This window comes from Cricetulus griseus (genome assembly GCF_003668045.3).
Source record: "Cricetulus griseus strain 17A/GY chromosome 1 unlocalized genomic scaffold, alternate assembly CriGri-PICRH-1.0 chr1_1, whole genome shotgun sequence".
Classification (NCBI taxonomy): Eukaryota; Metazoa; Chordata; class Mammalia; order Rodentia; family Cricetidae; genus Cricetulus; species Cricetulus griseus.
This window is the reverse complement of record NW_023276807.1, coordinates 83,968,436-83,992,601: the sequence shown is the minus strand read 5'-3', so window position 1 is coordinate 83,992,601 and position 24,166 is coordinate 83,968,436. Positions and strand designations below refer to the sequence as shown.

Below are 24,166 nucleotides of genomic sequence, written 5' to 3'. Positions count from 1 at the left end.
ATGAATCCTGGAGCCTCCTCCTGGAAGCCATCCCAGGTATGTGGCAGAGATGTAAGGAGAGAGCTCTGCGGCTGGGCCTTTCAGGTCAATTCCAGTTACCATCAACAGGGTAACACAGATGAGAAGACCATCACCCCAAGACAGTCAGAGGAGGGGCAGTTCCTCCACCATAGAGGACAGAGGAGGCTGACCCTGATGAGACAGGTGCCAACGTGTCAACATAACAGTCTGATCCAAGGGATACACAATAGGCGCCGAGTTTAGATAACACATTCTTGCCTTGATCTGAGGGAACAACCCAGAGTTATGGAGTGGAGAGCTAAGGTGTGCACCCAACTCCCTGCTTACCCACCCACTAGGTAAGAACCAGGCAGGGTTAAGTATATGCTTTCCCTGCCTGGCATCCACAAGGATCCCCAGAGTTATTTATAAAAAAAAAAAAAAAAGAAAGAAAGAAAAAGAAAAGAAAAAAAAGGAGAAAGTCAAACAAGTTATTTTAAATCAGAAAATGGAACCCCTTCCATTTTCATACCAAGTCTCCTCGGTTACAAAGCGTGAGACTGGCCAGGATGCAGATAGGGTCAGAGGCCACTGCAAGACTGGATAGTGACACCAGAAAGCCCACATGAGACACGTGGGACCCTTACACGGAGTAAACCCTTACTGCATTTCAGGAAGAAGCCAGACACTCTGCAGAGGTTCAACCACCAAGGGGTGCTGGGGAGAGTAAAGTCACTGATGCTAGGCAGGGGTGAAGACAGAGTGCATGTGGAAGTTTCCTATTGGCTTAAAGGGCCAATGGCCTCCCAGAAAGCAAGACTAAACAATGGAACTGACTCGGAAAGGAAACTATTTTTTTTTAATATTTTCTAGGAATTTTTACATGTCAGCTGTCCAGATACAACCCCAAGGAACCGGGGAGACCTGAGGTATATTCCAACGATGAAGTTGTCAGCGGAACTAAGGAGCCAACAACGGGAACAAAGACCCCAGATGATGGCTGCTACATCACCAAGCAGGGGTTTCTAGGTGAGGTGGTTGTGAACCATCACACAGGTCAGGAATGACAAGATGACCTGTGTGCTCCCAGTGAAAAAGTAAATGGAGAGTTTGCCTGTCCCTTCACTAAGATCACCATGGATACCACTGAAAAGATCCTAAGACACCCAGTGCAGGTGGCAGTGGAGATGGTACCACCAATTTCTCCCAGACTTGGAATTCAATCCATAGACAAAAGGAAGGGTGAACGCTGGCCAAAAGATTTAGAGCTCTTCCCAAGGAAGCTCCTTGTGTGGAGACCGTGGGGGTATGAGGTGGAGCTCACGTACACAGACTAGCTGGGTTGAGAAGGACAGTGAAGCCACTCGATAAGAGAATCTGTGTCCTGCTTAGAGACACTTAGGATGAAAGATGCAAGGGCTCCAGGTGGTTTACAGCTGAAGTGCATGCCTTTAATTCCTAACTCTGCAGGCAGAGGGAGGAGCTGAGTTCCAGGCCAGCCTGGTCAACATAGAGCACCCCAGAATAGCCAAGGCTAGAGACAGGCAGGCAGGCAGAGACAGAGAGAAAACTGGCCGGGATGGACAGCTGCCAGGAAGCCATAAACAGTACCTTTCCATGTCTCAACTGGGAAGCACTTTGAGACTAGAGATGAAGTAGTGGCTAACCCACAGAGATAAGACAGACAGTTAATATAATGGCTTCTGAGAAAGACAGCCTGGGAAGGATGTAATAAAACACAGGAAAACAAGAACAGAAGATAACTGTTACACATGATGATTAAAAAATACAGTCACTTTATTTCCACTTTTCCCCCAATCCCCAACAGCACAAAGGAGAACCCTCTAAAACAAAACAAAAAAAAGTTTCAAGAAAGCATGTTACAAGATACAAGGTATAAGCAACAATTTGGCAGAACTTTATCAACTCTAGCCGTTCTGCCCCCCCAATCCAAATTTTAAAATTCAAAAAATAAGAGTTAACTTTATTCAACATATGTTATAGCTTAACATTTAAAACATGCTGGGGCTAGATCTGGGAGGAGTTGGGGGAGGCGAATATGGATCAAAACACATTGTATGAAATTCTCAAAAAAAAACTAATTTAAAATGAGAAAAAATAAAATATCATGCTCTAGTTAAATATTTCACAAACAACACTGTATACAAATAAAATATTACACAAAATATTCTTAAGAAAATGTTTTGGTCTTTGATCTGAACAATAAATAAAAACACAGGTACTTCTACACTGAGACAGGGAAGCATCACTACTCAGAAAAGCTTCAGCTAAGCAACATCTGATAGATAATATGGCAAGAATAGAATCCTGGAGTTTTAAACTGACAAACCACTTAAGAAAATGCCTTCAAGATCTAGCTTTTCATTTCAAGTTCAAAAGACACAAATGCTTCCCTGACCCACATTGAACATTCACAAACCCATATGGCTGTCAGGCTACTGAGTCTTCAGTTGGCCATTTGGAATCACACTCAAGATTTCCAAATACTAAAATTAACCATCATGATGCTACCCAGCAAACCAAACACAGGTAAAAGAAAACCTTCTGCCCTTCTCATGGCCATAAGGCCAGACGAGATGAACTGCATGTGTTGCATGGTGGCTTTCTTTTTGTAAGAAAGGGATGGGTTCTAGTAACAAGGAGAATACTGTTGGGGTGACGGGGAATTTCAACATCAGTCCATTTTCTAGCCAATTTTAAAAGCCCATCAAAATCTTATGAAAATAAATATAATTCCATAATTCCATTTCACAAAAACACAAAATCATGTCCTACAAAATCTTGCGTAGCCAGTTTATAAACACCTGGTCTGTATCCATCATTAAAATGGAAGCAGGAGTATACCATCATAAAGACAAAAAAAAGACCTCCACGGTCGAATTCTAAACATGATTTTGGAGAAGTAAAAATTAGGAACTGAGGACTGGCAGCCAGAGGAAGGGTCAGAACCAATCATCTGACCATGGTGAATTATCTTCAGCTTTTCCCCTGGCCACAAAAGTGTGGAACTGAGGGCTCAGGGTTCAGATGCTACTCATCAAGGCTGATGGCTTCATACAGAAGTCACCCTACCGTGAAAGCACAACATGGGAACTAGGCAGGATAGGCCTTTTTGTGAAATGCAGCTCCAGTGCACGTTAGCATTTTAAATTAGGACTCTGCAACTGAGACCAAATATCAATCATCTCTTGAGGTTTTCTGCTATGCACTAACATTAGATCTACATATGAACAAATATTTTTTTTATTTTTCTCTTCAATATCAAATGTCCTGAAGCCTTTGTGTTTCTCGGGAACAAGGCCCAGTTTCTGAAGGCACATTCCAGTATAAACATCATCTATGGGATAGAGGTGGACCCGGTCAGTTATATTGTACAGTCTCAGGGCCAGGGCTCCGGAGTACAGGAACCCACCTCCTCCTGCATACGGTGGGTAGACCCCAGTATAGAAGACTTCTGGGATGTAGTACTTCAGTTTCTTATCCCGATGAGGCCCAGCATTGTGGATCACGTCACCTATAAACAAATCTTTGGCTTTGTTCTTGGATAAGCTATTCAAGTAATTCAGGATGTGGTGAGTATTCACAAACACATCATCATCGCCTTTGAAAACAAACTCCGCATCTGGACAGGAAGTGCTCACCCACCGGAGAAACAGCACCTCCTTCAGAGACAGGTTGAAGAAAGTGTCTCTATAGTTCCACATGAGAATGTCCTGGTGCCTCTCACTCTCAAACTTCAGCATGTCTGAAAGGTCAGGGTGGTTGTCCTCGGGGGGCGTCTTGCCCAACAAGAAGACTCTCACTACTGTCTGGTTCCCCACATTGGTTTCTCTGCCCCAAGATTCCCGAATCGCTTGCCTTCTGGCAAAATGTGGAATGAGGGACTTAATCGCCAGCAGTAAGAAGGGTTTCTTTGCACATTTCTTCGGTTGATCTATAAGCAGTGAGTAATTTCGGCATCTCAAATACAAGAGGAAGTCTTTAAATCTGTCCGGCAGGTTATTAAAATCTGTCACAGCTGTCATGACCCTTGGGTCAGGTTCACAATAGCCCAGATGACTTATATTTGGAGACGAATACAAATCCCCTGTCTGGTTGGCCAGCCTGTTCAGAATGGGATTGTACCACTTGTTCAGTTTCTCTTGCTCTCTGTTCCAGTACGCCCGGGAAGGGCTGAATATCTTCCAGAACTTTTCTTTGGGTATTATTACTCCCCCCTTTCCATTTTTTTCTTGGCTACTATTTTTGGAGACTTCCACAATCAAATAAATGAAGACATTTGCCATCATCAGGATACCCAACAACTTTATTCTTCGACGTCCAACACTCATTTCTCATATCTGGAATAAAAATTAGGGAAGCATATTAGTTAACTCTAAATTTGAGCTCCATGTACACTTTAGGTCATTTTATTTTTTTAAGGAGCTTCATGAAAACTCCTTAGCATGGTGATATGCACTTTTACTTGCAATAACTCAAGAGGCATATGAATCACTGAGTTTCAGGTCAATCAGGGCTACACAGTGAAACCCATTCTTTTTTTTTAAAAAGTCTTCCCATGAAGAAATGTTTTAAAATAAGAATTCCAGATTCACTAGCTCTGATTCAAATTAAATCTCAATTTCTCCATCTATAAAATGTGCCACCATGTCCAACTCAGTCAAGAATAAAAGGCTTTTAATTCTTTTATTTTGATTTTATGTATTTTGAGTGTTTACCTGCATGCATTCATGTGTGCCAAGAGCATACCTGGTGCCCACAGAGGCCAGAGAATAGCATCGGATTCCCCTGGAATTGGAGTTACAGATGGTTAGACACTACGATGTAGGACCAAATAGGGTCCTCTGCAAGTGTTCTTATAACCACTAAGCCATTTCTCTAGGCCCCCAAAATGGTTCTCTTTAAATTGGTGGTTCTACTGTTAATACGAGCTCTTTGAGAGGCTCAGGGTGAAGCAATTGCTATGCAAACAGAGGATCTGAGTTTGAATACCTGAAACCCACATAAAGCTGGACACATGCAACATTCCTGTGAACCTTGTGCTCCAATAGCAGGACAGGTGTGCCAGTAACTGAGTCTCTACGTTCAGCAACAACACAAGAGACCCTTATCAAACAAGGCAGAAGATGAGGACCAGCATTAGGAGTTGGGCTCATCCTCTACACCTGTGCTGTGGCAGACGCATGTCCGCATGTCCACATGCACACACAGAGGGGCTTCCCTCAGAACTACCAATCTCTTGGGTGTGGGCTCTTTCTCCTCTGAAAGAGGCAACAAGGACAAGGATAGGATCGAACAGAGAAAACTATCATGAGGAAAACGTTTGAAAATATGCAAGGGAGAAGGGGTGGGGAAACCACAGTACACACAAACCAGGTAGTGAGTGGTTGCACATGTCTTTAATCCCAGCAATCAGGAAGCAGAGGCAGATGGATTTCCCAAGTTTGAGGTCAGCCTGGTCTACAGAGTGAGTTCCAGGATAGCCATGAATACAAAGAGAAACCCTGTCTCAAAAAACCAAAAGCAAATAACAACAGTACACACTGTGGTTACAGGCCAAAAGCAGAACACTAGACATAGATTTTCATTTTAGTAAAAATAAATGGAAATACCAATAAATAAAAGACAACAGCTTACAGAAGACAAAGAAGCACACACACTAACATAGCAGGTTGTGAAATTCTAGAGCTAATTCTCCTAAGATTCAGTAAAATTGTAAGAAAATGAGTGCAGGAAAACCAAGTCACATGCCTAGGTTGCGTTGGCCAGAGATTACTAGAATTCAGTCAGGAATAAGACTGTTACTAGCCACCACGTGGGTACTCAGAACAAAGCCTAGGTTCTCTGGAAGAGCAGCCAGTGTACTTAACTGCTGAGCCATCTCTCCAGCCCCACTAATCCTGCACTTGAAGCTCTCTGAGGAACACATCCTCAACTGTGCTTGCTCAAGAGGTCCAGTCTATGGAGCATCTTCCTGATTATTACTCCACCTCCAGCCAAGTTCACAGGATGCCACTTTATTAGTAAAGGAAACAGACGGGGGCTGAATATCAATTAAGATTCAAGGGTGAGCTGGATCCCAGAGTGGGCTCTTTGCATGCACTCTTTTCTCAATTTGGTACAACTTCATTTGCCGCAGGTCACTGGTGAAGTCTTGGTGGTTTAGTATTACACACACCAGTGGCCCGAGCATTTAAAGAAAGGGAAACAGCAGAAAAGTTCTTGGGCCCTACAGGAAATGCCAGCCTTTCTTAGAAGACTCTGAGTCCCCAAAGGCTTGAAAGAACTCTTTCCACTAATTTCAAACAGCTATTCTTCCAAACTTACCTAAAGAGAGGGATGAAAAACCCCTGATTCTCAACTGCATCCCCCCAGGGTTAGATATTACCATTTTCTTGTGATCTAGACACTGACTCTTGAAAGAGAACTTTGCTTTTAGACTCTGACAAGCAAGTGAAGTTCACAGAAGGGAAGGTAACAGCAATGATAAAAAAAAAAAAAAAAAAAAAAAAAAAAAAAAAAAAACTGTGGGAAAAGCTCTCTAAGTAGTTAAGTAATTCCCACTGCAGACATGAAACCCATTTTGTGGTTTTTGGTGTTTTTGCCCCAGGAAGTTACATTGCTTAAAAAGAATTTAAGAAATACTTACACCAAAGCTGGAGAAATGCCCCCCCACACACACACACACAATAAGACCCAGGATTTTCAAAGAAAAATCCTATATGCAAACACCAAAATTTTAACTTTTTACATTTCTTCCAACAGGGATTGACCCCCCCACCTCCCCACACACACACAGGCTTCTCTGTGTAACCCTGTGTAACAAAGACATCAGCCTGCCTCTGCCTCCAGAGTACTGGGATTAAAGGCGTGTGCCACCACCCCCAGCTAGGAACAGACTTCTGCAACACTATAACTGAATTTAACACACATACACACACACAAAGGAACTTCCTTTTTTTATTCTGCAGCTAAAATATTTGTAAAGGCCATGCTGGGGCAAGAAAGTGATTACCAAACATATAAGAAAGTGATTATCAAACATAATCGCTGTGCTCAAGCTACACAAACACCCAAAAAAGTACAACATACTAATGCTGTTGGGGCAGTAACACTAACTGTCGCAGAGACTGTGGAGGTCCCTTAGTGCTTCCCCACTGCCATTCTTATCTGGAGACTGCATGAAACCTTGGGTGGGGCCACTGCATGAAGCCCCAAAGCGTGGCTCCCACCCTCAAAGCCTGCCTTCATCCCCCCAGGACTCTGTCTGAATCCCACCCTGGCTGCTTACACCTCACTCAAGAGTGTCACACCACTTTACAAATGGCTCTCAAACATAGAAGTAAAGTATGAAACCTGCTGGCACCTAGAACTGGCAATCCTATCAAGCAGCTACTCTAAATGCTCTCCCCCTCATTGGCCCATGTGACAATGAACACAGGAAGTGAATGGATCTGCCCAAGGTCACTCAGCTCTAAAAGGCTATGCTAGGATTCAATGCAAATGAGTACAGAAGCATGATGAAAAGAACTAAGTCGAACTAGTCTTATTTTCAGGGGTTAATCTTAGTTAAATAAAGTAATTAAAATTATTCTATTTAAAACAACTAATCATTAAGATTTTATATTTATACATTTCAACCCACAAAAGTACCACAATGGATCTCTGAGTTCGAGGTCAGCTTGGTCTACAGAGCGAGTGCCAGGATAGGCTCCAAAGCTATACAGAGAAACCCTGTCTCAAAGGGGAAAAAAAAAAGTACCACAAGTTAAAAATCAGATGCAAGAGGCAGGTAAAGAATTATCCCATGCTGGCCATCTCATAAATGAGGGAAGTTTCCCCAGTTCCTGGCCAATATTGGGAGTCAAGATTTGAACTAGGGCAGACTTTGTCATGGAACCCAGAAAGTTTTACCACACCTTCAGGACAGAAGCAGGAGCCCTCCACTTTCTTTGTGACCTTCAGAAAGCCAGGTGCTGGGGTCTTAGTTTCTTGACTCATTTCTTAGTTTCTTTTTCCCACATAAAAAACACAGCTGTCAAAAGGCACCAATTTTAAGATTTTCCTGCTGTCCTAACCAGCAGCTGTACCCTAACCTATTGCCTACCCACTCACGGGAGACTATCACACTACCACATCCAGTCTGTTTAATTCTATCCAAGAGCAAATAAAGCCACTGCAGCTATGCAGACCACACTGACTCCTTCCTTTACAGATCCAAAACTAGAAGCCACTGAAGTGCCTGGTACTAAGAGGTTCCTTCCAGTTCTGAAAGATATGTAAACACTCAAGCAAGCTACTACTGGTCAGCAGACACCTGATGGTAACCAGGGTAGCCATGACAACCTGTTCTTACTGAGCCATGACCCCCTTTCAAGGGTCTCAGGCAACAACAGCCAACAAGGGACAGTATCAGCAATACATCTAAGCCAAACCTAAAGCCTGCACCAAGATGCCTTGCAATGCCTGCAGTCCCAACGTGCTATGGGGGGCTTAGATCTTAAACGTCCTCCAAAGGCCTGGTCCCCAGCCTTGCCACTACTGAGTGCTGTAGAACCTTTAAGAGTTATACTCTAGTGGAAGGAAGTTGGGAAAGTGGGACTCAATCTATTCCTCTTTCTTCAATTCATTTCCTGATTGTCATCAGGTGACTGGCTCCCTTGGCTACATGCTCCCACCATGATATATTAGACCACAACAGGCCCAAATGCAATGTGACAAAATGATCTGGCACGGACCAAATAAACTTTTCTACCTTTAAGTCTGCTTAGTGAAGAAACCTTGCCAACACATAATGTTAGGAGTAAAAGAAAGGCAGGCGTTGGGCAGTGGTGACACACACTTTAATCCCAGCACTCGGGAGGCAGAGACAGGCGGATCTCTGTGAGTTCGAGACCAGCCTGGTTTACAAGAGCTAGTTTTAGGACAGCTTCTAAAGCCACAGAGAAACCCTGTCTCAAAAAAAACAAAACAAAACAAACAAACAAACAAAAAGGCAGGGCCCTTCTAATAAAATATAAGTGATCTGTCACTCCAACCCATGATCTGTCACTCCAACCCAATCTAATTAAGACAAGGCTAGAAGTCCAAGCTTGTGATTGCACACAGGTGAAGGAGTCAGAAGCCTCTCTCACTGCTGTTCAAATCCGAACAATCTTAGAACAGAGGAGAGTGAAGCAAGCCCAAGCCTGCTGCCTCATCACTGTTCATTGCTGTACCCTGCTGCTCTGGGAGCCTGCTGAGGGCAGTTTCTCTAACACCTCCCATCTGTGGATGCTCCTTGCCAGCCTTTCCTGGGCCCCATTCAAACAAACAGAGGCAGACACAGTTTGCAGCTAAGTGGTTCTGTAGAGAGAACAGCTTCCAGCAAAATGGCAGGTGACAGGGTGACCAGGGAGGCAGTCAGCGGGGCCAGAAGGCCTGAGCCATTTCTAGAGTTCCACCCTAATCTGTAAGAGACCTGGCCCAGGTTTTTGCCAGGGCTGGGTAGGGAAGCCCCAGAAATCTCCTATAGCACCAGGAAAGCATGTCTGCCAGTGCTTTCTGTTTGCAAGCCACAGAACAGGCCGAGTCTAAGAAACTGATTCCTGGCTATTAGTTTTCCCTCCATGTTCAACTTAAAAGAGAAAAGTACTTGCACTGAGTTGTCTATTGAGCCTCATGTCCCCACAGGCAGAAGCACAGATCAAAGTGTCTGGCAGGACACGCTCACGCTCTCATCCTCACCTATTCCTCTATTCCTCCTCTACAACCCATTATGAATAATTTGCTCAAATGGGATTTATCATTTTTTGTTTTGTTTTGTTTTGTTTTTCGAGACAGGGTTTCTCTGTGTAGCTTTGGAACCTATCCTGGCATTCACTCTGGAGGCCAGGCTGGCCTCGAACTCACAGAGATCCGCCTGCCTCTGCCTCCCAAGTGCTGGGATTAAAGGCGTGCACCACCAACGCCTGGTGGGATTTATCATTTAAAATAAAATTAATCACAGGGCACCTGCCTACCATGCCAGAGGCCCTAAATTCCATCTTCAGCACCACGAACAAAACAAAACAAAAATACATGCAGGACATTCAGAAAAGGAGGTAAAAATAAACAGAGGTCACCTTGCCCTAATAAAGCTGAAAAGAACTATACAGTCTTCAGTGGGAAGGTTATATAATTTAAAAACAGGGCTAGTACATGGATAGCCCAGACCTGTGTTCAGGCTGAAAGTTCATCCGACGTCTTCCATAGAGCTGATCAGAGCTAGTCTGTTTCCCTGACTTCTCCAAGCCTGCTTTCCTCCTGTGCAAAATGGGAGTGATACACTCTACATACCAGCTTACTTTCTACATGCCATGGCATTCAATAGCTCTCCTCTGGGACTCCTGCTTCTGGCACCAAATACTAAATACAGCACATCTCTCCAGTTTTGTCCTTCACTGACTAAGAAGTTTTCATCCACCCACTGAACCTCCAAAAGGAGGGCACATGGTTTAACACTTCTAACTCCTGAAACTGGCTTCAAACGGTTTCAGAATGTCTAACAGACACTGTTTTTCTGGACTTTACATTTGCAGAAAGTCAGGTTCTAAGCACAGGGGAAACCCCAGAATTTCTTTCTTTGCTTCTTCCTGCTCCCTACAGTCAACCAGTAGTCACATCTGGGCTCCTACCTCCATCTTGTCATTCACATCTCCTAATGTCTTCTCCATTCATGGAGCCTTGAACCCATACCTACCCCAAGAACCCAAGGCTCACTGCTCACTACAATGCCCGACTCCCAAGCTGATCAGTCTTGTACATGATCTCACTGCTCATGCAGCTCCCCAGTGAAGTCACATTACTGAATGCAGCCCCACTTTACAACTTTACATGGTGGAGCTGGAAGTCAGGGGTCCTGTAACACCAGCTTACTTTCCTCTCCTGGTCAGGGTGGTCACTGAAAACAGTGAATATAAAGCAGGAACATCACCAATTAAATAAACTTTCCCCAAAAGGATACTAGAAAAGTCACATGTGGGCTAGTAAAATATTTATGTTACATAAATCTGCCTCATTCTATTAAATACTGAAGAGCTGTACAGGAAGCAAAGACTTTCTGGAGTTAGGGAACCTGAGCTTCAGAAATATTGGTCAGTGTCAGACCTGAAAGGAAAAGTGAGGGAATCTCAGGAAACATCACAGTGTTCCTGGGGCCAGGAGCTGAAGTGGCCTTCTCTCTTCAGGAGAATGGCAAGTCACTACAGGTGACCGGAGCAGCTCAGTGCAGCTCAGGACACACCCAGCCTGCTGGGCCCACATAGCTGCAGGTAGGGCTGGGTACAGACCACTGTCTCACAGTGTGAGAACACAGCACTGCCAGCCAGGTTCTGGGGAAAGCTGTGCCCTGGCACCAGGGAGGGTGAGAAAAGCAACCACATAGTCACCATTTATAGACAAGAACCCAGGAAAGAAAGTCTCTTCATCCTCCCAGCAGAGCAAGAACCACCAGCTTACAAAGAGTAAAGGAAAACAGCTAAAGGGTCCAGATCCATTTTCAGAGTCAGAACAACGGGTGCATCTGCAGCAGACTCGGTTAAGTAACCAGTGATCCAGTGCAAGCTCAAAGTCTTTACAACATCAACCCAAAGTCACCTCTAACCATAACACCTGTTCCTTTAACTTTGGAGGAGTTAAGGGAGAGGCCACCAAACAAGAGTCCTGTGCAGTGAATTAGAAGAGACAATAATGGCACAGCTTTAATTGACAGCAGGGGGTGAGACAGGGCTTGAGGGGATTGTAGAGCAGGGCTAATTCAGATGCATGGGGAGCAGCAGGGTGCAAAAAGCAACTGCAGGCAGATGGGCTCTGGAGCCTCTAAGACAGAGTGGGTAGGAGCTGGTGGACCCAGGGGGTTCTCCTGGTTAGAGAAACCTGCTGCTAATGGCTAACCTGTCAGATGCTTCGGCTAGGCTGCCAGACAGATTACAGCACTGTGTTTTCTTTCACACTTCTGCTTAAAAGTGAAAACTGATCATCTGTATCATACACAGACATGAAATCAAAGGGAAACGAAGGTCTCCAAATTGCATGTCGCAGTTGGCTTGGGGTTCACTGAGGCATGTCTTCTATAACGCACACACAGGCAGTGTGTCTCTCGAAGGTCTGCACATGTGACTGCAGAGGACCACTGCTCTGCTTTACCAACTGCTAATTAACAGCACGGACCCTCCTGACTCCCCACAACTGAAAAGAGATAACGGTGCCACCTATCTTTTCCCATCATCTGAGTATTTCAGGAAAGCAAGGAGAACAGAAGATTTATTTAGCAGTTAATGGAGGTACTGTGGCCACACCCAGCAGAGGGAGAAGCCAGACTGTGTTCTGTTACAGTACACACAGGAACACAAGGTCACCCACTGACCTAGGACATTGCCCTTAACTTCACCAGAAAAGAACATGCCCGTTTTTCATTTACCATCTTCCCATGGGCTTCCTTCCTAAGTTTCTACTCTGTCCTTTGCCCATTATTCAGTCAGGATGTTCTCATGTCATTTAGTTTTCACAACCAGCTCCCAAATGTGAAGCAATGAGGTTGAGAACAGTGAACTAATCCCAGTGGAGGTGAGCTCTGACCTTTGAACCCCACCCAGAGGCTGAGCTACCTTTCTGTCTGCTGCCATCCACAGCAGCAAAGAGAATAGGACCCTCTAATGACAGCAGTTCTTAAATAATGGGGAAACTGAAATCACAGCATTTGTTGATACTTGTAGGGGCATAAACAATTTTAAGAAAAACCAAGGAATGAGACTTTTTTAAAAAGGAAAAAAATCAAACTGAGAAAGAAATAACATAGCAAATGGTCAAGTAGGTGCCAATTTCTGGACTGTGGCACGATGGTCTGATAAGAGGCATCAGTCATGCCGTGGGTTTTATGACTCATGAGTTACTCTTGATTAGTTACTCATTCACACTAAAGAATGAAAAGATTGGCAAAGGCTTTAACTAGCCCAGCCACAAACATGTTCATGCAAACCTTCTAGTAGAATTTTCAGCCTTCAGCTCCCCTCTAGCAGCAGAGCCTGACAGGAGGGAACCAGTATGGCCACAACCTAGTCTCACCTGCCCTGAAAATAACCAGCCTGTGACAGGAAAGGTGACTACAGTCCCAGGTACAACTGCACTCACACATATATGCACCCCACAGGATCCCAGCCCAACTACAGAGAAAAAAAAATTTCTAGACCAGAACCTAGATCATTCACCTCATTTACAGAAGAGGACCAAAGTCCCCAGGGACAAAAAGGGCCTCTATGTGCAGATGTCACTCACAGGGAGAACCAACTTGTCACTGTCAGTCTGCAGTGAGAATTATTATTGGTGACAAAGTCTTTTTCCAGTTACAAATTCTGGTTCATTAATACAAGAAAAAAGCATCCATTGCCCTGAACCTTTCTTTCACTCCCTCACCTGCCCTGGGATGGCTTTCATTGCTTCTTCCTTTGACATCTCCTCCATATTTATCTGACTGTGGTAGCATGTCTGACAGGACAGACACCAGGACTCTAATCTCTAGTCAGTCTGCCACCCCACAAACAAATGTGAGAAGGAGAACACACCAAGCTGAGGGGCAGGGAAGGGAATTGCAGGACCTAAACCAGGCTGGCCTTGAATTCCTGACACAAAGAATGACCTTGATTGAGCTCCTGGTCGGTCCTCATGACTTCACCTCCCAGGTTTGCAGAGTTAACAAGCATGCACAGCTACTCACAGCTTGAAGACCAAGCTTCTAACACTTCAGGAAACAAACACATACATGTGCCACAAGTTTCCCTCACCAGTTCTTGGCTGGCTACTTGCCAATCCCTGTCCTCCTTACCCAGTAAGGTCAAAAGCCTCTTTCCTTTAATACCTCACTTACTATTACCAGGGCATTACCCAGTACCATCAAGACAGAAGAAATACCTGAAAATACCTCTCAGAAAACAGTCACAATTAAGTAGGTCTATAAACAAACACAGGCCCAAGGGATAGGGAAAGGGAGGAAGAAGGCAATTAAAAATTAATAAAAATGCACAAGCATAGATTATAGTACTGGGCTAGAAACAGAATCCCATTATGTAAACTGTGTAATTGCCTCTGGAAATAAGCAAGTCACAGTCTTGACTCGGGTATCTAGGTGTAGAGCTGGACTGGGAGTTGCCTAACCATTTCTACACTCACACACTCAAAATCCAGGAAAAGCCAATTTAAAAACAAAACTTAAGTAACTATTAGAATGGTCACAGTCATCTTATACTCCAGAGCTTTGATGCCCTCTTCTAGCCCCCAAGGGCAAATAAATGTATACTCACTCACTCTCTGTCTCTCGATCACACACACACACACAGTTTAAAATAAAAGTAAATCTTCTAAAATTTTTCAATTAAGGGATAGAGAGATGGCTCAGTGGTTAAGAACACTGGCTGTTCTTCCAAAAAACCCAGGTTCAGTTCCCAGCATCTACATGGGAGTGGCTTCACAACTACCCCTCCAAAGCCTTCTGGCCTCCTTGGGCATCCACATATGTGGCATGAATACATAAATACACATATTAGGTAAAAAAAAAAAAAAAAAAAAAAAAACACTTTAAAAATAAAATTTTAAATCACCTATGCAGGCTAGACATGGTGTCACACACCTGTAATTCCAACACTTGAGGGATCAGGAGAGTAACAAGTGTGTGTAAAGACAGCCTGGGTTATCGGATGAGACTGCCTTAAAACCAACAACACAAACCTGATATTCCCAACAGGCAGTCCATGGGCAAACTGTCTGTCTCAACTCTAACAAATGATATTTGATAATTCCTATGACCTATGAAATACAGTTTGATGGCATCTCCATTCCAAAATAAAAGATATAACCTCTAAAACTCAGGAAAGCATTGTGTAAACAAGCTGTAGGTTGGAACTGCATGGGGCACATTAATAATTATCTTCTTTTGTAACTTCAATAAATATTTAAACTTATACAATGACATTCATTGTGTTTAAGTAACCTAATAAATTGCTGTGGGAAGTCTCAACTTCTCAGCTGTTAAGATGAAGCCTTCTGTTGACACATTTCCCCTACAAGAGAACATGTCCTTGGTTACTGTGAAGACGACACCAAGGAAAATAAGAGATGGCAGTCTGAGATTCCTCCTTGACTTACAGCTATGGAGTCTCTTAGAGGGCAGTGATCTGACTCTTCTGAAAACAGGCATGAGAATGGAGGATGCAGCTCTATGGATGAATGCTTGCCTAGACTGCAAGCAGCCCTGGATTTCATCTCAGACTAGGGGTAGTAGTGCACGCCTAGCATCCCAATAGGAATAGAAACTGAAGATCAGAAGTTCACCACCACACAGTAAATTCAAGGTCAGCCTGGAATACATAAGTCTTGGCTCAAACATGATCCTAGGCATGAAAACTGTAATAGAGCCTGGTAACAGCACAGTAGCAGAGCATTTGTCTAGCATACCCCAGACCTTGGGTTCCATTTTTAGCAACTTTGTATATGACTTTAGTCCAGGTTTACTGCACACTTAAGTCCTCAGGCACTGACTGAACATTCCTCCTAACCATAAGTATACCAAAGGCCCACAGAATGCATAAGCCAGGAAAGCAGTCACTAAAAGTCTCCTCACTTTTGGAAGCAGCTAGCCCCTAGGATTGAAAACTTGCCTAGGGTTTCCTGAGAAGCAGGAGGCAGCAAGAACTAGAAACTCAAATGCTCTCTGCCCTTTGCCCCTAGGACAGAGCAGCATGGAGTAGCAGAGTGGAGAAGAGATGGCCATCCCCACTCTCATTAAGCCCTCTCACAAGGATCTGGTCCCTGTCCATCCAGGATGTTACTCTCCAAGCCCTTGGCAGGTCTCTTGCTTCTCAGCTGTACCCCATTCCTGAAGGGCCAGGCTCAATCCTGCCTTCCTCTGTGGGCACCTCCTTCTGGTGCTCAGCACCCCACACAGGAGTCCATCCCACTAAAGGAAGAGAAGATTCAGTCCCTAGATGTACATTCCCCCTTCCAGGCCTGCTTCCCAAACAGAATTAGCTCCAGGAAAGCTGAGACTGGCTCTGAGCCCGGAAAGAGGCTGTACTGTACAGTCCCCCTCAAAAGCCCTAAAAGATGGATACTCCCCTAGCACCCTACTAATAAAATCCAGGCATCACTCATCATCCTATGGAGCCTCTGTAATGCCACCTATTCTCTAGGTTAAGGGACCATCCTCCTCCCAGAAGACTATGTTCCTAGTGTCATGTGACCCTGGGATGACAAAAACAAGCCATCCTTCCCCTCAGCCTCCATCACTGATTCTTTCAGCCTCTTGTAGGCTCCTTAGATTCCAACTACTTACTGAAGTATCTGCAGACTGTTTCAGCTAAGGTTTTTTAAATATAAAAATAAAGCATACAGGCTTAAAATACATATCCTTGAAATAGTGATATTTTGGCCTTTCATCCAAAGGTCCTGTTATAAGGTGAGTGGAGAAATCATTCAGTAATTCAATCAAGGCTACATATTTCAAGAAATGAAATAGTCATGTATCTTTCTCTGGCCACTTGCCAAGAAAGATTAGCGTTCATTCAGTATATGGGCACAAGGCAGAACAGCCTGGAAACCCAGTCCCAGCCTCTTTACAAGGGATTCCTATCACCTACCTCACTGTTAGTTACACTCCAGCACACGCAGGGGACCACAGAGCTGCAGCAATCTCCAGGCCAGCTGGATTGCCTGCCCCACCCTACCTAGGGGCACTTCCCTCTCTCTCTCCTGCTTAGTGCCCACAACAGACAGGATATGGGCAGGGTGGGGCAAGAGCAGTAAGCAGGATTGCCCCAGAGGCTTCACCACACTACCGGATTTGAAAATTTCCATTATAAAGAGGATTTTTTTTTTTTAAGACGACCCACCAGAACCTTGAGAACAAAAACTCAAAGAAAACATTCAGTTAAAAATAGTATTCATGGGAGATATTTTAAGTCTTTTGAAGGGAATAATTCCTTATGTGGCAAGGAAAAGTAAAATGGTTGCCTCCCATTTAAACAATCAAAGCAACCAAGGTACATTTGGTGACCTCAAGAGTCTCAAAGGACCCCAGGACCCCTCACATGAGACGACTCAGCACCCAGCATGCCCTACAGAGCCTGGTAGACTAATACAGTGCAAGAGCTACAGGAGTAGCTATTAGGTATATCTTTAACTTGTGTTACTTTGTGTTACTTTTATTGTTGTGGCATTATTTACTATTATATCATTTTCTATTGCATTTTTCCCCTAAATATTTTCCATCTTTGGTTGTAATCTTTAGTTCAAAGATTCGGAGGGTGCCATTTGTTGTTAAACCCACCTGGACCCTTTTTGGCATTAGACAAATAATTCAAATAATTTGAATAATTCACTGAGCTAAATGTCACTGAGCTTCCCTTGGACAATCTAAGGCCAGACCTAAAGGGTCCATTTAAGCACCCAGGCACTGAGGCACGCATACAACTAGTGCATTTCAAAGAATGGAAACAAGTAATTAAAACCCTGAACATTAATGGGTCATAGAATCTTCCTAGAATGTTAGCACCTTCACAGTCAAAGACTTGGAGCATTCATTCCACCCACCTGTGTGTGAATGTGGCCCCAAGATGTCTGAAGACAGGGTCTCGCCATGTAGCCTTTGGCTGGCCTGGAACTCTGATTTAAAACTCAAGAGATGAGCCTGCCTGTTTTTGCAAAGGGATAGGAAATGCCTCCTTGACCTTTGCCACAGTTGCCAAGATGCTCATTGTCAGCCACAATTTCAAAACAACTTCAGCAAAATCTCCAGGGGAGGCCACTGTCCTATACTCCCACATTGCTAACAGTAGACACTGCTCCCTTAGAGTCAGGGTAAAAGGGCAAATCCCAATGTCTGCACTCTGGTGGCCACAGACATATTGTCCTTGTCATGCTCCTAGCCCTGCTTAGACCTTCCTAATCCCCTTCCCCTCTAGATTGTAAGAACACATCAGGCAGTGTAACAGGAGCAGACAGTCCTGCAGGGACACAGACTATACCAGGCCTCTGAGCCACGTCTACCTTAAGCTCATCTTCCTCAACCTACCTCACAACTCTCACTAAGGCTGTGCCAAGGCCTTTCCCACCTTCCCTCTTCTCCAAAGCCGAGGTGTAGACAGGGTGTTCCCTGACCTTGCTGTTCTCTCTCTCTCTCTCTCTCTCTCTCTCTCTCTCTCTCTCTCTCTCTCTCTCTCTCTCTCTCTCTCCCTTCCTCCCTCTCTCCCTCCCTCTCTCTCTCCTCTCCCTCTCTCCCTCCCTCTCTCCCTCTCCCTCCCTCCCTCTCCCCCCCCCCCCCCCACACGCTTTCTCTGCTTTTGAAGTGTTTTTTTGTTCATCCAGTGTAGTGAAGTTTCAACACCACTTCCTCAGGAAGCCTTTCTTGGCAGCTCCCAAGGTATCTTGTAACATTGTATGGAAGCACTATTGACCAAGCACTCTTACATCCAACGGCAGACAGGACCAAGAACCAAGAACGACCTGAAAACACAACTGCCACAAGCAGCCATTCCCTCTCAAACACTGCCATGAACAATATGCCTGCTTCTGTCAGGCCCAAGGAGAGGCCAGGGTGTGCAAGCCTAGCTTTTCAAAGGCTGCTGTGTCTTTCAAGCACCCTCCAAGGCAGACCCACGGGTGTCTGTCATCTAACCTAGCAGCATGATTTTCCTAGTCATTCCAGAAATGCCAAAATGCAGAGATGAGCTCCTAGAAGGGTACAAATAAAGTTGGTGACAGGAAGTTACTCCTTAGCTTGCAGGGCAACCGAAACAATTTCCTTTAAGATATACTGAATATCATTTCTAAATAAATGCAATAAATGCAAGTAAAAAGATCCTTAAAAAAGAAAAAAAACAAAGTATCATCCACGTTGCAATTAGAGTGAGAAGTAAGCCGGGTGGTGGTGGCGGCGGCAAGCCTTTAATCCCAGCACTGGGGAGTCTGAGTTCGAGACCAGCCTGGTCTACAAGAACTAGTTCCAGGACAGCCTCCAAAGCCACAGGGAAACCCTGTCTCAAAACAAACAAACAAACAAACAAAAAAAAGTGAGAAGTACCCATCGCCTCACCTTTTATAAGCTAGCTCATACTACGAAGGTGCCCAAACAGCTCTGGGTGGGACATCTCAGTGTGGATTATCAGACATAAATCTGAAAAATACATCATCAACTTTAAGAATACATCCTATTTAAACTAAATGCCGCAAAACAAGGTATTCAATCAACAGATTTTATTTCTAACTTTCAATGAGAAAACCCTACATTAATTAGCCAGGCGTGGGGGCACACACTTTTAATACCAGTCCCAGGAAGGCACAGTCAGGTGGATTGGAGTTTGGGGATCTGACTGATCTACATATTGAGTTCTAAACCTTAAAACAAGACTTAAATAGCTTTTATGATGATGTAGCTTATTTAAACAGAGAATATACAATTCCTTTAGCTATCACCATCTCAAGAATGGTGCGTTCATGCTTTTATTATTAAGTTTTATTAAATTTGCATGCATGCCAACATGCATCAGCCAGGACACACAGCAGAGGTCAGAGGACAACTTGTGGGAGCTGCTTCTCTCCTTCCAGCATGCTCATGAGATAAGGGACTGAATGCAGACGATCAGGTTTGATGGCAGGCAACCCCAGACTCACTGAGGCATCTCAGCCACCTAGGTAGCTTGGTCTTACCATTTGCTTTACTTTTCCTAGCATCTCATGGTTCAGGGAGGCCAAGCAACTCACCCATAATCACAGAGCTAGTGGTAAAACCAAATTCAAACCCCACCGTTTGTTTATAAAACAACTACATATGCTATGGTTGATTCCGATTAACTGGAAGGCAGTAAAACAAACCTACAGTACTGTGAATGACACCTGCAATGATGTCACCCTGCAGGGGTGAGCAAAGGAGCACAGGCACCTTATGGAACAGCTGAAGTTCCTATTTCTTAACATAACCAGGAGTTCATACCAACTACACATTCAGCGCATACTACACTGTGTTTGTTGTTAACAAAAAGAAAAACCTCAGTCAACTGACTCCAAGGTCAAGTTCCTAACTACCAAGCCACCTTTTCTCAGCTCAGAGAGCCATGCTACATTCTTAGAACTGATTACTTTGGTTAGTAAGGTTTTTGTTTTGGTTTAAAAAAAAAAAGTGAAGAAATCTAAATAAACCTAGTTTAAAATGTCACAGAATGGAAAGTGCAAAGTATCGATTTCCTGACTACTGGGAATTTCCCCTCAGAAGAAAAAAACAAAACAAAACAAAAAAACCTGCTGAAGGGAATGTCTATAGAGACACAGAAAATAATTTGTGACAATTTATTACATTTACATAAAATGTGAACACCTAAAAGTACATAAATATTAAAATATGCATTACATTTAATCAGATACAATGCCAGCTCTCTCTCTCTTTCTCTCTCTCTCTCTCTCTCTCTCAAAAAAAATGGATTTTGTTACAATAATGAAGCCATGCCAAATAAAGCTGGCAGAAAAAAAAAAAAAAAACAGACTCACAATAAGGGCAACACACAGTTGAAACGAATAGAAAAGTCAGTAGGAATAACTTTTTCCAGTAGAGACTGCACCAGGATGCCCTAGAACAAGTCCTCCATCAAGTCATAGACACTTCTCAGGCTCTGTTCAGACTGGCAAAGCCTCTCTACCAGTGGGCGATGATGAAATCATTACATCAGTTCTCAAAAAGCCTTACCCCACACATGCACACACCTCTCACCTGGACAGTAATTGCCTCTCCAGAGAGGCATATATTCACCTACCATTTTAATATGTTCATCAAGTACCCACTCCAGAAGTGGGGAAGAGACACCAGAGCTACATCCAGAGTAGGGTAGGGTGAGCTGGGCTGGGGTTGTGCGCCATCTCCCTCACCGAGTGATTTCCGTGAAACAGTTAGGAAATATTTACTGCTTCAATTCATGCTTTAATCTGTACACACCAAAAAATGCCACACAACCAATCAGCGTTTTTGACCCCCAAAACAATTACAGAAGACAAAAGACCACTGTAATAATTTCTGAGTTTTGGTAGTTTATATACCGCTATATTCAGGTGTTTTAATGGGTGTGTTACCAAATAAATACTAGCCTGGTTGCCAAATCTCATATTTATGAACTATACTTAGTAATTTTTGATGTATGAATAGATGTCCAATAAAGTGGTTTTAAAATGCCCAAAGAGTCAAATATTATGCTCATTAAATGAGTTAGGAAGAACTGACAGCACCCACCCAATGTGTCAAGACAGGTCTGATAGAGACCCTAAATTACAGATTATTGTTTGTTCCTGAGATAGAACCTATATATAGCCCTGGCTCTCCTAGAACTCCAAAGATCTTGCCTCTGCCTCCCAAGCATGGAATTTAAAGGTGTGGGCCCCATACCCTACCCTAAATAATGGTTTAAAAACAGAACAATAGCTGTTTCAAAGAGTATTTCAGAAACAAAGACTCATCCTTTCTCACCATTATTTAGAAAAAGCCCCATAAATTTCTAATATAGAGTATCCCAACTTTAAAACCAACTAGCATCATTTTTAAGATGAGCAATCTTGTTTCCTAATATAACCTTTAAACATAACACACACACACACACACTTGAACAAACAGTACAATAAAAATTCAACAGTAAGTTATCCAGTCCCCTTTCCTATTTTTAGCATAACTGTAGTATGTTAGAATTAGGGAAATCCAAATCTCTTTTTAATTTTTTGGTTTTTTGAGACAAGGTTTCTCTGTGTATCTCAGGCTGGCCTAGAATGTGGTGACTCGATAGTGGGGTTCAGAAGCATGTACCATCATGCCCGGCTCTGAATGACTTTTTAAAACAAGCATATCTTCAAAACCATAAGCCATCTCTATGCCCAGGCCTTCAAAAGCACGGGTACTGGGTGAAAGCAATTCATAAGCAAATTATGTTTGTTTTTCCCAAAGACTACCTCATTCCTTAGGTCTTAAAAACCTGCTATCTCCATCTGTCAAGCTTGGGCGGTTTCAGGCTAGAAAAATGTGAATGGTTCCAACAACAGATCACTGTTTTTGGCAAACAGAACCTGAACCAGCGGGAATTTCGTCGTGATCTCTTTAAGCACTTTAAGCATCCTATTTGTCCTCAAAAACAATCTTACAAAGCAAGTATCCCGTTCCCGAAACTAAGTAGGGGAAACAAGACTCATTCGGAAAAACTAACTTGTCATTTAACAGCACGTGGCAGAAAACAAGGCTAGTGAAGGGACTCAAGTTTAACGGAGAATTCGGCATTTCATTGTATTTGCCATCTGCACAAAAACACTAAATTAAGAGCGGCAGGCAGAGTCCTGATGGGGAAAGCAGTATTCCACTCTGGGAAAGAAGTTCCGAGTAGTTCTGCTGATAAAAAAGACCACCGCGCTGGAAAGGACGGACAGGGCTCTAGCACACTTCTTTGGTCTTAAACCCTAACCAAATATACAGAGCTCTCGGACTGCGTAAAAACTTCACCAGGTTTCAATCTTAAAAGAAACAGAAGTCGGGCTAGGACAGGTGGGAAGTGACCGAACTGCCTCGGGTGGCTCCCTCTCATTTCGAGGTCTGAACCCACTGGAGCACGCTCTGGGCTGGGCTCTGGTCCCACCCTCCTACTCCAGGCCGAGTGGCCTCATCTTTAACCACCCCATCGCCTCCGAGGCGCGCGAGCACACACACACACCCTGAAAGAATCTGTTACACACACACACAGACACACAGACATACAGACACACAGACACAGACACACAGACACCCTGGAAGAATCTGTAACACACACACACACTGAAAGAATCTGTTACACCAGGAAGCTCATTTTCACCCACTGGCTTCGAAACCAGAAAAGCACGACTTGCGAGGGGGCAGGGGGGTGTGGTGTGGCTGAAGAACAGGTTTAATCGTTCTCATCAGTCTACCAAGTTGGGGGTGTTGAAGCGACCACCGCAAGCAGGGGAACAAAGACCAGCCACCCTGTATTTGGGGCAGGAGCCGAGTCTGCAGCCAGCCTAGGATACAAAATGTGTACTTTTCAAGACGACCTCGCACGCCGTGACACTTAGTCGTCTCCACTGAGCTTCCTTTCCACTCAAGACCCCAGAGCTCGGAGGATCCCAGGAGCGTGCAATTAACCAGGTGCTGGGTGTTAGGTCCTCAAAAGGGTCCCCGCCCTGCAGGCGCTCCCACCTGCCAGTAGTAGGGCCAGCTCCCCAGGCTCTGTCCGGAGTCTGGTTAATCATTCAATGCGGGAGGCGTGGAACATTTTTTTTAGAGGTCAAAGCGAAAGGTTTTCCCGAAGTTTCATAGAAACCAGTCTCTGGGGACCCGAAGGTAACAGTGTCGGAGTCGGGAGTGGAAAGCGGCTGTCAGCGGCTCACAAACACCTGATCTGCCCCTGCGGCACCCGAGACCAGCGCAGTGCACGGGCGGGGCAGCACACCGCACGCGAAGCTCCCCCACCGCCCAGGCGCGCACCTCCCGCGCGGAGTGCAGCGCGGCCCTGGGTGTCACTGCCCTCTCCCTGCGGGTGCAGGAAGAGCAGGGGCCGAGCAAGTGAGAGGGTCGGGAAGGAGGTAGAGACCCGAGACTGGGTGGGGAGGAGGGGAGGAGGCTGTGAAGGAGGGAAGAAGGACCGGTAGGTGAGGAGGCCCGGCAAGAGGAGCGGAGGCCCGGGAGGAGACTCAGGAGGTGAGGAGCCCGGGGAAATGATGTGCGGAGGCCAGGGAAGTGAGGAACCTGGGGGAGGTGAGGACCCAAAGGAGCGGAGGCGCAGACGCTGCAGCGGCCCCGGAGGAGCGCAGGGCTCCCGCACCGGCCGGAACTGGCGCGGCGGCGGCGGGGGGCGGCGACGCAGGGCCCGTGCCCACCCACCCGGCCCTACCTTGTCCAGGGGCAGCTCCAGCTCTGCGGGGCGGGGCGGGAGACCGCGGCCGCATCCACGTCCCAGCCGCGCGTGCGGCTCAGCCCCGCGATCGCCGCCGTTCTTGCTCCATGCGCAACGCGCGGACGGGCAGCCAGCGGGGTCTGGGCGGCTCCGGGCGGCTCCGGGCGACTCCGGCTCGCCTCAGCTCCAGCACTTGTTGCCGCCGCTGCCGC

General features: G+C 44.9%; 1 protein-coding gene across 5 annotated transcripts; it reads right to left on the bottom strand.

The window, feature by feature from the left end:
* Nucleotides 1–1,776: 1,776 nt before the first annotated feature.
* Nucleotides 1,777–24,091, bottom strand: B3gnt2 (UDP-GlcNAc:betaGal beta-1,3-N-acetylglucosaminyltransferase 2). Of its 5 annotated transcripts, none has more exons than XM_027388031.2 (3): nt 23,952–24,091; nt 19,121–19,201; nt 1,777–4,361 (listed from the first exon to the last, which is right to left on the bottom strand). In XM_027388031.2, the coding sequence occupies exon 3, from the start codon at nt 4,350–4,352 to the stop codon at nt 3,159–3,161; it is 1,194 nt and encodes a 397-aa protein (XP_027243832.1). In that variant the 5' UTR covers nt 4,353–4,361; nt 19,121–19,201; nt 23,952–24,091; the 3' UTR covers nt 1,777–3,158. The 5 variants fall into 5 exon arrangements, with proteins under 5 accessions (XP_027243832.1, XP_027243833.1, XP_027243831.1 ...); XM_027388032.2 differs by lacking the exon at nt 23,952–24,091 and adding an exon at nt 20,832–20,974; XM_027388030.2 differs by lacking the exon at nt 19,121–19,201.
* Between the last annotated feature and the right edge of the window lie 75 nt (nt 24,092–24,166).

What these genes read in the sequence shown, in the direction of transcription:
- B3gnt2 (XM_027388031.2), bottom strand. Translation starts at nt 4,352, where the DNA reads ATGAGTGTTGGACGTCGAAGAATAAAGTTGTTGGGTATCCTGATGATG.